This window comes from Populus trichocarpa, chromosome 7 (genome assembly GCF_000002775.5).
Source record: "Populus trichocarpa isolate Nisqually-1 chromosome 7, P.trichocarpa_v4.1, whole genome shotgun sequence".
In the NCBI taxonomy this organism is placed as follows: Eukaryota; Viridiplantae; Streptophyta; class Magnoliopsida; order Malpighiales; family Salicaceae; genus Populus; species Populus trichocarpa.
This window is the reverse complement of record NC_037291.2, coordinates 2,381,850-2,396,046: the sequence shown is the minus strand read 5'-3', so window position 1 is coordinate 2,396,046 and position 14,197 is coordinate 2,381,850. Positions and strand designations below refer to the sequence as shown.

Here is a 14,197-nt window from a genome sequence, read left to right as displayed (position 1 = left end):
TGAAAAATACTTACTAAGATTCAAACAACACCATCTTGATTTATATGTACTTTTAAACCAAGATCTTGAACAAATAATATAAAAATTAAATATTTTTTAACAATATAAACCTATGCTCTAGATTTTGGGAGGAAAACTAAAGCATTTAATGAGAATAAAACACTAAAACATAATGCGAGGAAGAGTGCGTAAGAATCTGAAAAATACTTTGTTTAAACTCTTCCTTCACCCCCTCTTTTTTATAGTGAATTTGAAAAGTTAAAAGGTTGAAGAATTAATTCATATCATTATCAACCATTGAATAACTACTATAAATTAAGAATTAAATCTAAAAAAACCAATGATTCTTTAAGTGAGAAAACTAAAGGTTCTTTGAGTGGGAAAATCAAAGGTTTTTTTAAATTTATTTTTTATTCACTCATAATTTGTTTATTTAAAACAAATTTCCAACCATCCCTCACATGAAAGGAAATCGTCTCACCAGTTTAAAAACGACTCAAAGATTTATTGAGATGTAATGATTTGATAGATTACTACATCAAAATAGATAGTTTTAACTTTGAACCTTCCTTAGTGAAATGCTATCAGATTTACTCGATTAATAGATTAAGCTATTAAATTAAATTTTTTTTTTAATATTATCTGTTAATATTCTATTACAAATAGGAAATTTCAAGGAGGTTTTTTTTGTCTCATCCAAAAAATTCTACAATTCCCTGAAGCCATTTTAGAAATACTATTCCTGTTTTACAAAATGAACTGTGTTTTTCACATGACATTTTGGGATTTTACACCAGCCTTCCCTGACACTACATCAAGGATTCCTTGAAACATGAGACTAAATTCACGGAACTATAATATGATGTTATGTAGTGCCGCGATCGATACATTCTATGAAAAGGCAGTGCTATTGCAATTCCTTCAAGGCATCATGGCAAGGACTAATTTTACTACTGCATAATTTAAGAACACAGGGGAATGGCTTAAAATGCTCACCATTCAGGTTTATTACCCAAATCAACAAACTTCATGTCATAAGGCAGATGCTTTTCCTCCAAAGTAAGCACTACCTTTTGACAAAAAAAACCTAAAAAAAGCTTTCAAAACCATTAGTTTGGCATTTCCAAACGATCCATCAAAAAACAAAGGTGATGCACATACCATCACCAAGTTTACCAGGACAGTAACAGAAGCTTTGACAAGATTTTAAGAGGGTCCAGTAACTGAAGCACCAGACATTGAAACAGTGATATTTATTTTGATTCATTGTCGTTTAAAACTAAGGCAAGCCTTTTCCATTGGTGGATGGGTTTTAAGTAGTTGATTGACTGTAAAAGAATCCCAATTGATATTTAGTTCTGTTAGCTCTTCTTGAGCAGAGTCCCATGTTGAGTATTTCAAGTTGTTGTAAAAGAGTCTCCAAACAGCCCATTTCAAAGCACAAACTCCAAGTCTAGTCTATATAACTATTTATGAAACCACTTCAAAGAGCTGTCAAATCCTAGAAATTAAGTGTTGGACACCAATATCACGTTGCTTGGTATATGGAGAGAGGATTAAAATATGAAAATTGAATCCTGCACCATAATGGAAAGGAGGGGTTAGCTGGCTGATGAAGTATGTTTAACTAGGAATCTATAGTAGATCTTAATTAGGAGTTAAGCCTTATTTTCCTGTGCCAAGATTGCAGCCAACATGTTAGAAGACATGTTTCTTTCATTTCTGCGCCACCAAGAGATTCAATTAATACCAAAATTAAGCCCTAAAGTTGCATGAGATATTATCGTTTCTGCCTTCCTTTTTCTGCCCAAAAATTTGTAAGCATCATGAATAAAACGGCGTCGTTGCCTTTCCATATTCATTAGCCTATTCTTCCATAATTTAAGCAACACTTAAAGTGAAACGGCGTCGTTTTTGCTTCTCCGTCAAAATGAAGTTTCCTTGCTTTCCCGCTCTTTTTGTTGTTTAGTCCATGGGCTTCTGATTTTCTTATTTTGGTCAATTTTTAATCTTTTTCCTTTAATTCCTTTCAATTTCACCCTTATTAAATTACAGCATGATGCCCTCTAATTTTTCTATTGCTCCCGCATCAACCCTTGTGCTCTTCAATCTTTCACATCTAAGCCAACTTGATGCTTAATTTAAATTGTTTTTCACTTAAGCTCTTAATTGATTCTTTAACTTGGCTATTTATTTCAAATTCATCCTTCAACTTTAATTTCCTTCAATTTTAGCCAAATTAAACCATTTTAAGCCCTTTTCCTTCAATTTATTCTCCAATTCAAACCTTAATTATTTCTCAAACCTCATTTTTGCCTATAATGCTCAATTATCAATTCAATTTCAACCGTAACTATTTTATTTATTTATTCATTTATTTTTAATTTTTTGTATTTTTTTATGATTTTCAAGATTTTTTTACACATAAAAATAACAAAATAACACAATGATTAAAATTAACTAAAATTACTGAAAAAATATATATATATTTTTGGATTTTCTTCTAATTTTATAAATATGTACAAAAATAAAGGTAAAAAATGGGTTACTAAATATACAATGTGATATACTTCATGAATGCTATAAATAATTATTCGAAAATAAATTGCATAACACGATCAGAATATCTGGTACTAATGACTTTCGCAACAATCTTACACACAAGCCTAATGGCTGATGGAACCTAAAGATAAAAGAAGTATACAAATCCTAAAGAAACTAGCAAACTATTCAAATATTCCATACAATCTGATGTGATTGTTGTTTTTTACATGATCAATCAATCATTTGATGTTCCTAAGACCCACAAATCACCACTTATCACATATATTTATTTCTAAATAATTTTCTGCTCAAGATTACAGTTTTCTGGGTTGAGTCCAAATCAATCAGCCTAAGTTTTTAGAGAATGCATGGTAGTGTGGCAGAAATTGTGTTTTATCCTAACCACCAAAATTAACCTTTGGTTGCCAATTAAAACACGGTTTTAGAGTGTGAGTCTCATTAAGCTAAGGTTTAACCACAGTTTCAAGTGAAGCATCTTGCTCCTACTTTTCCTGAGGTTAGACCTCAATTTATTCTCTCCCCACCGACAACTTGTGTGAAAAAAGAGAGTGAAAGAACCATTGTGAAAAGGACATACCAAAATACCACCATCTTCTTCTAAGAACCCCCATTTTCTTCCATCAGACTTGTCTGCCACTTCTCTTCTTCTCTAATGTGTAGATCAAAATCTTGAGGTCAAACCTTAGTTTATTCTCTCCTCACTGATAACTTTTGCAAATAAAAAAGAGAGAAAACGAGAAAGAATCGTTGTTTAAAAAAAAAAAAAACCAAAATACCCTCATCTTTTTCTCTAATGTGTAGACAAACTCATGAATTCCATTATCACTTGTATCAACAAATCTTGGTAAGTAAACATTATGAAGTAATTTTGCCCTTTTGTTTATTTCAGACGTTTTGTTCTTATTTCTCATGCCAAATTCACCACCTTTTTCTTTACTATCTCTTCACAATAAAAATCAAAGATTTGTCACCTATTTGCTTTCTGTTCTCTGCTGACCAATGCTGTGGCCATGCTTGGAGAGCAAGAACAGTTCCAAAGAGGCAAATCTCTACTCACTTCATTGATTTCAGTCATTGTAAATGAAACAACATACACAGAGAGGGTTTGTCATGCCGGTTCCAATCACATGTGCTTCTCTTATCAGAATTATTATCCAAAACAATTGCAGTTATTGACATCAAGAACATAACATGCCTGAAATACACAATTGTTAACATTTTTCTTAAGAACTGATGATTGAAATTGACTCGAAGTCATTGTAGTCTACATAAGTATGCTTCTAATACAAATCATGTTCAACATGCCCACTAATATGGCAACAACATAAAACGTAAACTGCCAAGTTGCAGGTCATTACTACACGTACCATAGTTCTTCACTGGTCAGCATATTTAAGTATCCTGTTCAGAATCATCGTCCTTGCAAGGCTAATGTCGCGATTACACTTATCAGCATGTGCAGCTAAATCTTCAATGATTTCCATGAACACCGCCATCTTCTTTTTGATCTCATCTATCACAAGTTTCACAGCATCTTCTTCTCTGATAGCAAAGTCGGCGTTGTCCAAGAGTGACTGGATTCCCATTTGCAATTTGATGACAAGCACACGTATACTATCCATGTCATTGATTGTAACAAAAGTTCCAACCTGCATTGATCTCACTAACTCCTTCTGTTCCTTCAATGCTTTCTCATAACGGTTCCAAAGCATGTTGCACCATTTTCCTACAGAACCAACTGGAACGGCAATCGCACCTGCTACGGCTGTTAAAACAGGCGGTGCAGCAATGGCAGCTGCTACCACTGAGATAATCAGCACAGAGACAAAAGCAGATACAAATAACACATTTGACACCCTCCTCCATGTCTTCATGGATTTCATTTTCTTATCAAGCTTCTTCTTTCGAGATTGCAATTTCTTCAACATGGACACCTGTTGCTCAGAAACTGATTGAAACAGAGCAAAGAACTGGGGTGTAAATGGATCACCCGCTGCCTTAAACTTCTGCAATCCTTCCAATGTCTTCACAAACTTCTTCTCAACTGCCCCATCTTGCATTTCTACTTCTTCCTCAAACTGCTTAATTGCAAACTGTATAATCAACTGGCTATTTTGAGCACGTTTAAGAGAACTTTCAAGAGCCGCACAAAACTCCATGGTTTTGACACTATTCTCAAAGTATTCCTCAACCAAACCAAACAATTCTCGATTATTCCATATATCCTCCTTGCTTTCCAGTATGACTTTCACAACATCTTGGTTCATTTCAAGAAGACAATTTGTGACCTCTTTAAATGAGCCTAAGGATAGAATCCCCACACCAGTAGCAAGGCTGTTTATCACATGATTAGTCCTTTCATGGAGAGCAGCATCAAAGGATTGCAATTCTGGATCTCGATTACAAGCATCCTCATATGAGGTCAAATCTTCTGTGAGTTGGGAATTGGTGTTAGCTTGGAGAGGTAGTGACGGAGTATCACTTCCTCTCGTTTTGCTAGATTGCCCTCCCATCATATCCAAATTATAACTGAAAATAATTTAACAAACCCAATGGGATCAATAGATTTGATCTCTTTCACTTCAAATGCAAACTTAGAAAGAATCAAATGTAAGCAAAACCCCAGTAAAGATGTGATCTTTTTTTCCTTCAAATGCAGTCAGATTGCAAAACTATCAAATCTAAGCAAACCCGGTTATCAAGTTGACTTAAACAACACAATCCAATTCAGGAAAGTTTCAAAACTGTCCAAAGTTGAAGTTAAAACTAGCTTATTGAACAAGAAAAGACTCAGATTAACAGATTTCTGCTATAAACTTCAAAACCCAGAACTAAATTCTTCACTTGATGGCAGGAATTAGATCTACAATCAAACCGAAACCCCAAAGGCAAGCCAAAAATGTAAACTTTTTTTGGGTATGAAATAGCTTACAGTATATTCCTCTGTATCAGACGAGCTTCAACTACCAGAAATTCAGTTGAAATAAGTAACTTCCTCTTACAATCAAGCAACAAAAAAAAGAAAAAAAAATAAAAGCTGAGATCTTATGCACCCAAAAGAGATTTTGCTTGAGTGAATGTAAGAATCAAAGCAATAATAAGTGACAAGAAAATGAATTACGAGAAAAGGACAGGTTTTATAAACAATGAAAATAAAGCGCTAGAAAGAGAAGAAGGGTTTGAAGGGGTCTAGTTCAGAAGTGGCTTCTTAGGACAAGAACGCGGAGGAAATGAGAGAAAATGCGTGGAAAAGGGAAAGAAACAACAACGTTGCCAAAGAGAACGACCGTAAAGAATCAGTAGATTTTTATGTTTGGTTGCAAGAGTAAAGAAGATTCGAACTCCGCGTCTGAACCGTTCTTATCTATTACAGGCCGGCTGGCAGGTTAACCCGGGATTCAAGAGCCGGAGGAACCCAAATAAGACCTTTTTTATGTTTATATTTGTTTAATAAACAAAAAAATAATTTATGAATATGTAGTCCAACTCTAACATTGTTTTTAGCATGTTTTTGAAATTTTATATGTGAAAAAAATATTTATCGGTAAAAAAAGTATAGTGCTTAGGGCCAATAATAGGTTTTCCTCTTGATTTATCCATTCTTATACACACAAGCCTTCTATTATTTATGATTAAAGTTTATTATATAAATATTAAAAGAAAATCTTATTCTTTCAATATATAATTAAAAACTCATTAGTATATATATTATATATTTACAAGAAAAAAAATTATTTTCTTTCAATGTGGAATAAAAAATATTTTTTATTCAAATATTTTAATTTAAAAGGAAAAAATAGTATCTTTCTAATATGAAATAAAAAAATCTTTTAAATTTTATTATTTATAATATATATAGCCTATATTCACATGAATTATTTCTTAAAAAAAATTTATATGAAATATTAAAATTTCAAATATTTTTTTAATTTTTTAGGTTAACTCGAGTTAACTCAAGATTTAATCTCTTGGCCAGGTTAAAGGCTGGTTTTAATAATTGTGGTCTAAACTCTCTTGTTGATTCTTCTTGCAAAAGAGTAAAGAGTGTCTGAATGGAAGCAAATAAAGGTAGGCGAGCCAGCCAGACGCTTTTGCTGCTGCTGCTATGGGAGTGGCTTAGCTAATTAACTCAATGGCTTGTTTAAGAGTTTGATAAATGTTGTTTTTTAAAATTATTTTTGTTTAAAAATATATTAAAAAGAATTTATTTTTATATTTTAAAATTTATTTTTAACATCATTATATCAAAACGGGATAGACACTTATGTTGTTGCTGCACGAGTGACTTGGCTAATTGGCTTGAAAGGTCTATTTAGGAATATGGTAAAGATTATTTTTCAAAGTACTTTTTACTTGAAAATGCATCAAAATATTTTTTTATTTTTAAAAATTTATTTTTGACATCAACATATCAAAACAATATAAAAACACTAAAAAAAATCAATTTAAAATGAAGAAATTTTAATTTAAAAAAAAAACAATTGAACTACAATAATAAACAAGCCTGAAACGTTGTCTTTTTATAGACATGTATGTGCGTTGAGTGTAACAATGGACATAGTTGAGTTATTGGTAACTTTACATAGTGATTTACTACATCATTTGACATGTGCTGCATCGTGAATTAAGTTTTTTTAATAAAAAAATTATGTTTTTTAAGAAAATAAATTAATTAGAAATACAAAATTAAATGCATATTTAACAAGATTTTAATGGTATCATAACAGTAACATGTTGGATAATATTTTAAAAATATTGAGACAATGATATATTAGATCGACTTGGATTAATCCTAATTAACCAGTCAAACTCATGATTCAGGTTATAAAATCATTATAACCCCGTAAAAAATAAATTAAAATAAATAATGATGTCAATATTGAAGGATAAAATTAAAAATAAAGATATTCAATAAAAATAAAAATAAAAATGAAGACTCAAGTGAACCCTAGTTAATCTACTAAATTCGAGATCTAAATCATTCATCCCGCTAGATTTAATAACTTTTTGTCTCTTAAATTACTTTCATCTAATCACACAACAATCAAGTGTGTGCAATTCTTTTTATATCAAATAAAAAAAATAAAAGAACAAATAAACCAAGTGTGTGAGATTGAAAAAACAAAAGAAAACATCTATTTGTAAAAGTCAAATAACAAAAGAGACCATTAAATAATTAAGGATAATTGCCTTTTTAACTTTAAATGGTTGAAAATGCATAAGATAAAAATAGCATTTAAAAACAATTAACATTCAAGCTAGGCACATGGGCTTACCCACACCCTAAGCCCATCAAAAAAAGCATGACATGCATGCCAAACCTTTTTTTTTTAAATAATAGATGGTAAACGACATGTCATTCATACTTTATTATATAAAAAAAATAAAGTAGACGACTCATCATCTCCGTCTCTAGAATCTAATAACTGGAGTCGTAAAAAAATCGAGCAGATGTATTTTATGCTCTAAAATTCATTTTTTAACCCATCTTTTACCCAATACATCATAGAGACCTTAATAAACCTGTTTATTGTTACAAATAACTCAAAAATTGATTAAAAAATCCAAAATCAATATGAGTTCGAATAATTTCTTGATCTAATATCTACCTTCTTAAGCAAGGGGAAGACCAAGGAACACCTTAACAAAACTTTTCTCATCGAATGAAACCTATTAATACCATGATTGATACTTTTCGGTGCTAAAATCGATCTCAACCCATATTCTCTTTTTACGACTAGATTATGACAACTTTCTCTCTCATCTCTCAAATTAGGGACTAAGAAATAAGAAAAATAATTTTTCAAATCAAAGTTAATTATAAAAAAACTAAAAGGATTGAAAATGATAATTTGAAAGTATGAGGATCAAAGTGTTTTTTTTCACCAATTTTGAAACAATTATCTATTCCTCCTATCCTTTTCACTTTGGTCATTTGTCTTTTAATTTTGTTATTTGCTAACAATTTGGAAGCAATTGGTCATTTATTGGGCTAAAAAATGATTCAATTAAAGAGGAAAAAAGGCTTAGGGATCAAATGAAAACAAACAAATTCACTGTTTAAATCTACCGTGAAGCGTGATAAAGAGTATAATAATTGAAGTTAAAATATTTTTCCCACAAAGCTTAAAGCTTAAGTTTCTTTTAATTAATGATAATTTTAGTAAATTAATAGATGTTTTGCTTTTCAATTCACGATTTTTTTGAACATTTTGTCACTCAACTAATAGGATTAGGACAAGTTGAGGCTTGTACTATCAAATTAGTCAATCAAGTCCTTCGACTTTCCTTGCCGTCCTAGAAACAGGATGATTAGTCCAATCATTCTAATTGGTCCTTACACCAATCTAGTTTTTTTTTTATATATATAATTTTTTTTCAATTTCAGTTTTATTTTCAATATTAGATTTATTAGGGATTAAGCTTATATTTTTCAATTTATTTTTTATGAGGTTACCCTGGATTCATGACTTGAACCGCAAGTTTGAGTGATTAATTTAGTTGACTTGAGTTTTTTTACCCCTTTTTTTAATTAATTTTTTTTCTTAATTTCATCATTTAATATTAGGTTGATTGAGAATTATGTTTCGTGACTTATTTTGGTCTGAGTTTTATGAGGTTATTCTCATCTCATGACTCGAGTCACGAGTTTGACAGGTTAATCCTAGTTAATTCGAGTTGTTTTTTGTGTTTTTTTAATCGATTTTTTCTCAGTTTTATCTTTCATCAGTAAATTGATTCAGAATTGAGTTTCATAATTTTTTTTAATGTGCTTTCTATTGGGATATCTCGGTCTCATCACTTGGGTCACAGATTTGATAAGTTAATCCGAGTTGACTTGGGTTATTCTTTGGGGTTATTTATTTTAATTGATTTTTTTCTTCAATTTTACCTTTTAACATTGAGTTTGTTGAAAATTAAACTTCATAATTTGTTTTGATTTGCTTTCTAATGAGTTATTATGATAATCTCATCACTTGGTATACAGATTAGGAGGTTAACTCAAATCAATCCAATATGTTTTTATCTCAATGTTTATTAAAAAAAATTTATTTTAAATAGTTATCCTGAGTCAAATTATGTTTTTACTTGTTATTCAAGTTATCTATGAACCTATCAAAACTATCAAATCGGATCAATTTTCATATACTTTAAAAAGTTTAAAAAAATATTAATAATATCTAAACGTATTTTTTACATTAAAAAAATTAGTATAACTCATAGAATATCACGTTACAAATCATCTAGTCGGTTTCTAGAAAAGTAACTCTTAAAGATGCCCCCACAAACCTAACCTCAAAATTTGGCGAATCTAAGCAAGAAAATCTCCATTATTTGCTTAAATATTGCACTTTCGTCACTTTCCATGTTACTTCACGATTAAGTCAATGAGTTAAATTTTGACGATCGATAAAAATAACCCCATCTAACCAATTCATTTTTCACTATTTAATTTGAAATTTTCACATATGCTAATTAAACTTTGATATATTTTTAAGGCATTTGAATTTTTTTAAAAGCTCAGGAAGTCTTTTTAAAATTAAATATTCACAAAATTTCAAAAAAATAGAAAATTTACGTGATCACAAAATATGTTGCATGATCAAATGTGTAATGTGCCACCTAACTAAGTTATAACCAGATTAGTCTTGAAAAACGGATGTGCTAATATTTTGAGAACAAAACTAAAACTATCTAGAAAGTTCATACGATTTTGTTAGGGCTCTCCACAAAATTTGGAAGCACTTTAGCTTTTTTTATATATATATATAATTCAGTGAGTTTTTAATTTAGAAAATAAAAGGGGGGGGGGGTTTGTTTGACAATCGAATGAAATGGAGTCTGATGGATGGGCCAAGGAGCCCAAAAATTTATAGTTCAAGGACTTGATTGAACAATTTGATAGTATAAGCCTCAGTATTTGAAATGGAGGGTCTACCAAGAAAAGTGAGGGAAAAAAAAAATAGAGAGAGGCGGAAGGTTGAAGGCCCACCAAAGTCCAAATGGGTTCTTACAGTCTAAATGCAAGAGCCTACCAAAGGGGACTTTTCAGAGTTTAGGCTAGCAGTGTTGGTGTTGGTGTTGGTGTTGGTGTTGGTTTTGAAGGAGGTGGCTTTGATGCTCTGTTTGATTCCCAGGGTTATGTCAATGCTGAATGCCTTGAAAACTATGATTCGATGAAGCTGTGATTGATTGGATTATAATTTAATTTAAATTTAAATGGATATCGACCGTACCAATCTAAATAGATTAATATTTTTTGGATACTAATTTTTTTTTAGGATAATAAATAAATTATGAATATTATTAAATCCGACTATGAATCCAATCCAAAATATTTATTTATATTATATTGATTTATTTGTAGGATATTTAGATATTTTATGTTATATATATATATATATATATATGCCCGCGCGGGCGCGTGTATGTGTTTAACGTAAAATACATGTATATGTATAATATTTATCATTTAATGCACGCAAGGGCACACTATTTTATTTTTTTTATTGAATAATAAATAATAATGGATAATAGATATTTATATGGATATCTAAAATTTGATAAATAATTTATAAATATAAAAAAAATTTAATTGACAAATAATAAATAAAATATAAAAATAATAAATTCAACTAATGAAAACCCATTACCATTCCTCCTTATATTCTCAATGTCGTTTGCGGTTAGGGTAGCTACATTGAAAACGACATGGTCTAATAAATCCAGATAAATCTAAGATTAAGATGACAAATAGATAAACAAAGTACGGCTGGTTTTTCTTTTCCATATATTTTTTGACCAACTGCAATAACTAATCAATGAATTAAGTAATTATGAGAGAAGATTTTAGATGATATGTCAATGCAACGCAATCGAGTTAACATTATAGAGATGGTTTAGCATTGCGTTTGTAATTGTGTTTTATCAAATTTTGAATTATTTTTTTTTGTTAAAATTGAGTGCGATTTGTATTTTTTGAATTGTTTTGATGTGCTGATGTCAAAAATAATTTTTAAAATATAAAAAAAATCATTGGCATGTATTTCGGCACGAAAAGCTATTTGAAAAGCAACCGATACCACACTGCCAAACACACTCTAAGTATACATAGAGTTAACGAGGAGTACATCCATTTATTTAGCGTTTAGTTATTTTTTCAGGATAGAAAAAAATAATAATAAAAATAAAAAAGACAAAACAATTTTTTCAAAATAGAAAAAGAAAGATAATGAGAAAAGAGGAGACAAAATATAAAAAAATAAAAATAAAATTATATTTAATAGTGATGTACAAGTGATTATCTTTGTATCTTATTTGGTTATGGTGGATAAAACATGAAAAAAAATTCAACTTATATATTTTAAAAAACAATTAGATTTGTTTTTACTTTAATTTATATTGAGGGTTGAAATTAATAATATTATAATAATCCTAATTATAAAATCTGAATTGACCTAATGGGTTGACTCGGCACCTGATCAACCATGGGTTTGGACAGGTCCAAGTTTAAAAAGAATAAAGAAATGATTGACTTGACTTGATCTAGTAAAAAATCTTAGTCGATCCGGAATAAAACACGGGTCCAAAGCCCGTTGACTTTTTTTTGAATTTTTTTGGGTCAAAATGAGGTTGCTTATATATATATATGATATATTTTAGGTCTACCCATATTGACCCTCCCGACACGTAACCCAGGTCTTGTCATGGGTCAACTCCCAAGTTGAGTTTTAAAATTATAATAATTATTATTTTTATTCATACATTGACTTGGATCAACAGGAGTTTACCATTCCGATCTATAATCCAGGCCTTGCCTCGGATCGGTCCTTGATTCGAGTTTTAAAACCATAATAAATATGTAGCACCCCTAATTTCCAGGTATTTGTTTTTTAAATCCACTCTACAAAGATTTTAGTGGAGTTTTTCCATAAATAGTACTAAATTATCAATATTTACAATCATAACACAAATCAATCTATAATCGCAGTCCAATTATCTTAGATTTCAATAATATCACAATTTAAAGATAAAATATATATAACTCAAATTAATTCATAAATAAAGAATAAAATTTAAAAAAACTAATTCAACATTTGCATATCCTATGGAACTAAACAATTCACACCAAGTCATATTTTTAAGACAATCAAAACATCCTTATAATTAATTTAAGTATAAAATAACCTACATTAAATACAACATTAATGCTTAAAACTAAAATACACAATATTAATACCATTTGAGTTCATTCTTACTCCAAACATTAGAATTTACTTAATTATACAAAAACATCATTCACAAAATCACAATATAAAATCCTAATAACAAAATTATATACATGAGTCACTCAATGATAAAACAGAGTAATATAGGCATTATCACTCTTGTCAGACTTGAGATGAACCTAAAATAATTAATTAACATATTATTGTATTAACCTTTATTAACAAATCATATAAAATAGCAATTAATTAAAACAAAACATCCACCCATCATAATTTATTTTTGTATCATTTTATTCTTCCTTGGTATATAAACATTTAAATTTAAAATTTCTTTCAATTCTCCTGACCATCTCTTTAATATTTCATAATCCAACTATTTCTCACGAATACCTAAAGTATTCGACTAACCCACCAATAATCAATTTAATCTAGCAATTTTAAAGAATGCTAATAATTCTGTTAATTTCATTTGATTACCGATTAAACCCAACAACCTAAATTGAATGCCCGTCAATCCAGCATTTCTGTATAGAAGTCTATAATTATGGTATTCTCACTAAATACTAATTAATCTAGCATTTTTATTTGAAAGTCCATAATCTAATATTCTCACTAAATAAAAATTAATTCGACAATCTTATATCTATGTCAATTAATTCGGTATTCCTATTTAAAAGCTAATTAAATATGATATTCTCATATGAATACCAAATACTCTAGAAATCCCCTTTTGGATGTTAATCCTTCACATGTACTTCATTCATTTTTATTTTTCTCATATAAGATTCATAAATTTCACAACATAAATGGACATTTAAAGAAATTGCAATTGTCATTAATTAAGAATTTACTAATCATATTGAGATGAATATCACCTACTCGCTGTCGGTTGTCAGCTGTCGAATAATAATCCTTATTATCTGTGCCCCTTCCCTTTCTGCAACCTATCCTACATCATCATCATTTAAATTTTTTTTATATTCAAAATTCTCTCCATAAAAGAAATTTATTTTCTCAATTTCCACACATCTCGTAATTCATAGATTAAAAGACTTTCAAATATTTAAAAACTAATATTCTTTTTCATCAATTAAACTTTATTCATTTATTCCAATTTATTCAACGTCTCAATTAATTTTCATAAAGTAAACACCATTATCAACACTTTCACTTTATTCTTCTAAGCCAAATATTCTATTTAAGATATTAATAATTTCTCTTTCAATTCTTCATTTATTTCAAATCTTCTCAAATTCACCCCCACATTTATATTCTTTCCTTCCTTCTATGTTATTTTTTTTTTATCATCATCAAATTCATCCAATTTAACCCATAAGCTTAATAAAACCCATCCTCCCTACTCACTATTACTTTGGTCAGCTGTAAGGATTAAGGAAAATGGA

At 29.7% G+C, this 14,197-nt stretch overlaps 1 protein-coding gene across 1 annotated transcript; it reads right to left on the bottom strand.

The window, feature by feature from the left end:
• Nucleotides 1–3,766: 3,766 nt before the first annotated feature.
• LOC7478006 (UPF0496 protein At2g18630) lies at nt 3,767–5,867 on the bottom strand. Its single transcript, XM_002310748.4, has 2 exons — nt 5,498–5,867; nt 3,767–5,094 (listed from the first exon to the last, which is right to left on the bottom strand). Exon 2 carries the CDS (start codon nt 5,079–5,081, stop codon nt 3,942–3,944), a length of 1,140 nt encoding a protein of 379 aa, XP_002310784.2. The 5' UTR covers nt 5,082–5,094; nt 5,498–5,867; the 3' UTR covers nt 3,767–3,941.
• Nucleotides 5,868–14,197: the final 8,330 nt, after the last annotated feature.

Excerpts from the sequence above, each read along its gene's own strand:
- LOC7478006 (XM_002310748.4), bottom strand. The coding sequence starts at position 5,081 with ATGATGGGAGGGCAATCTAGCAAAACGAGAGGAAGTGATACTCCGTCA.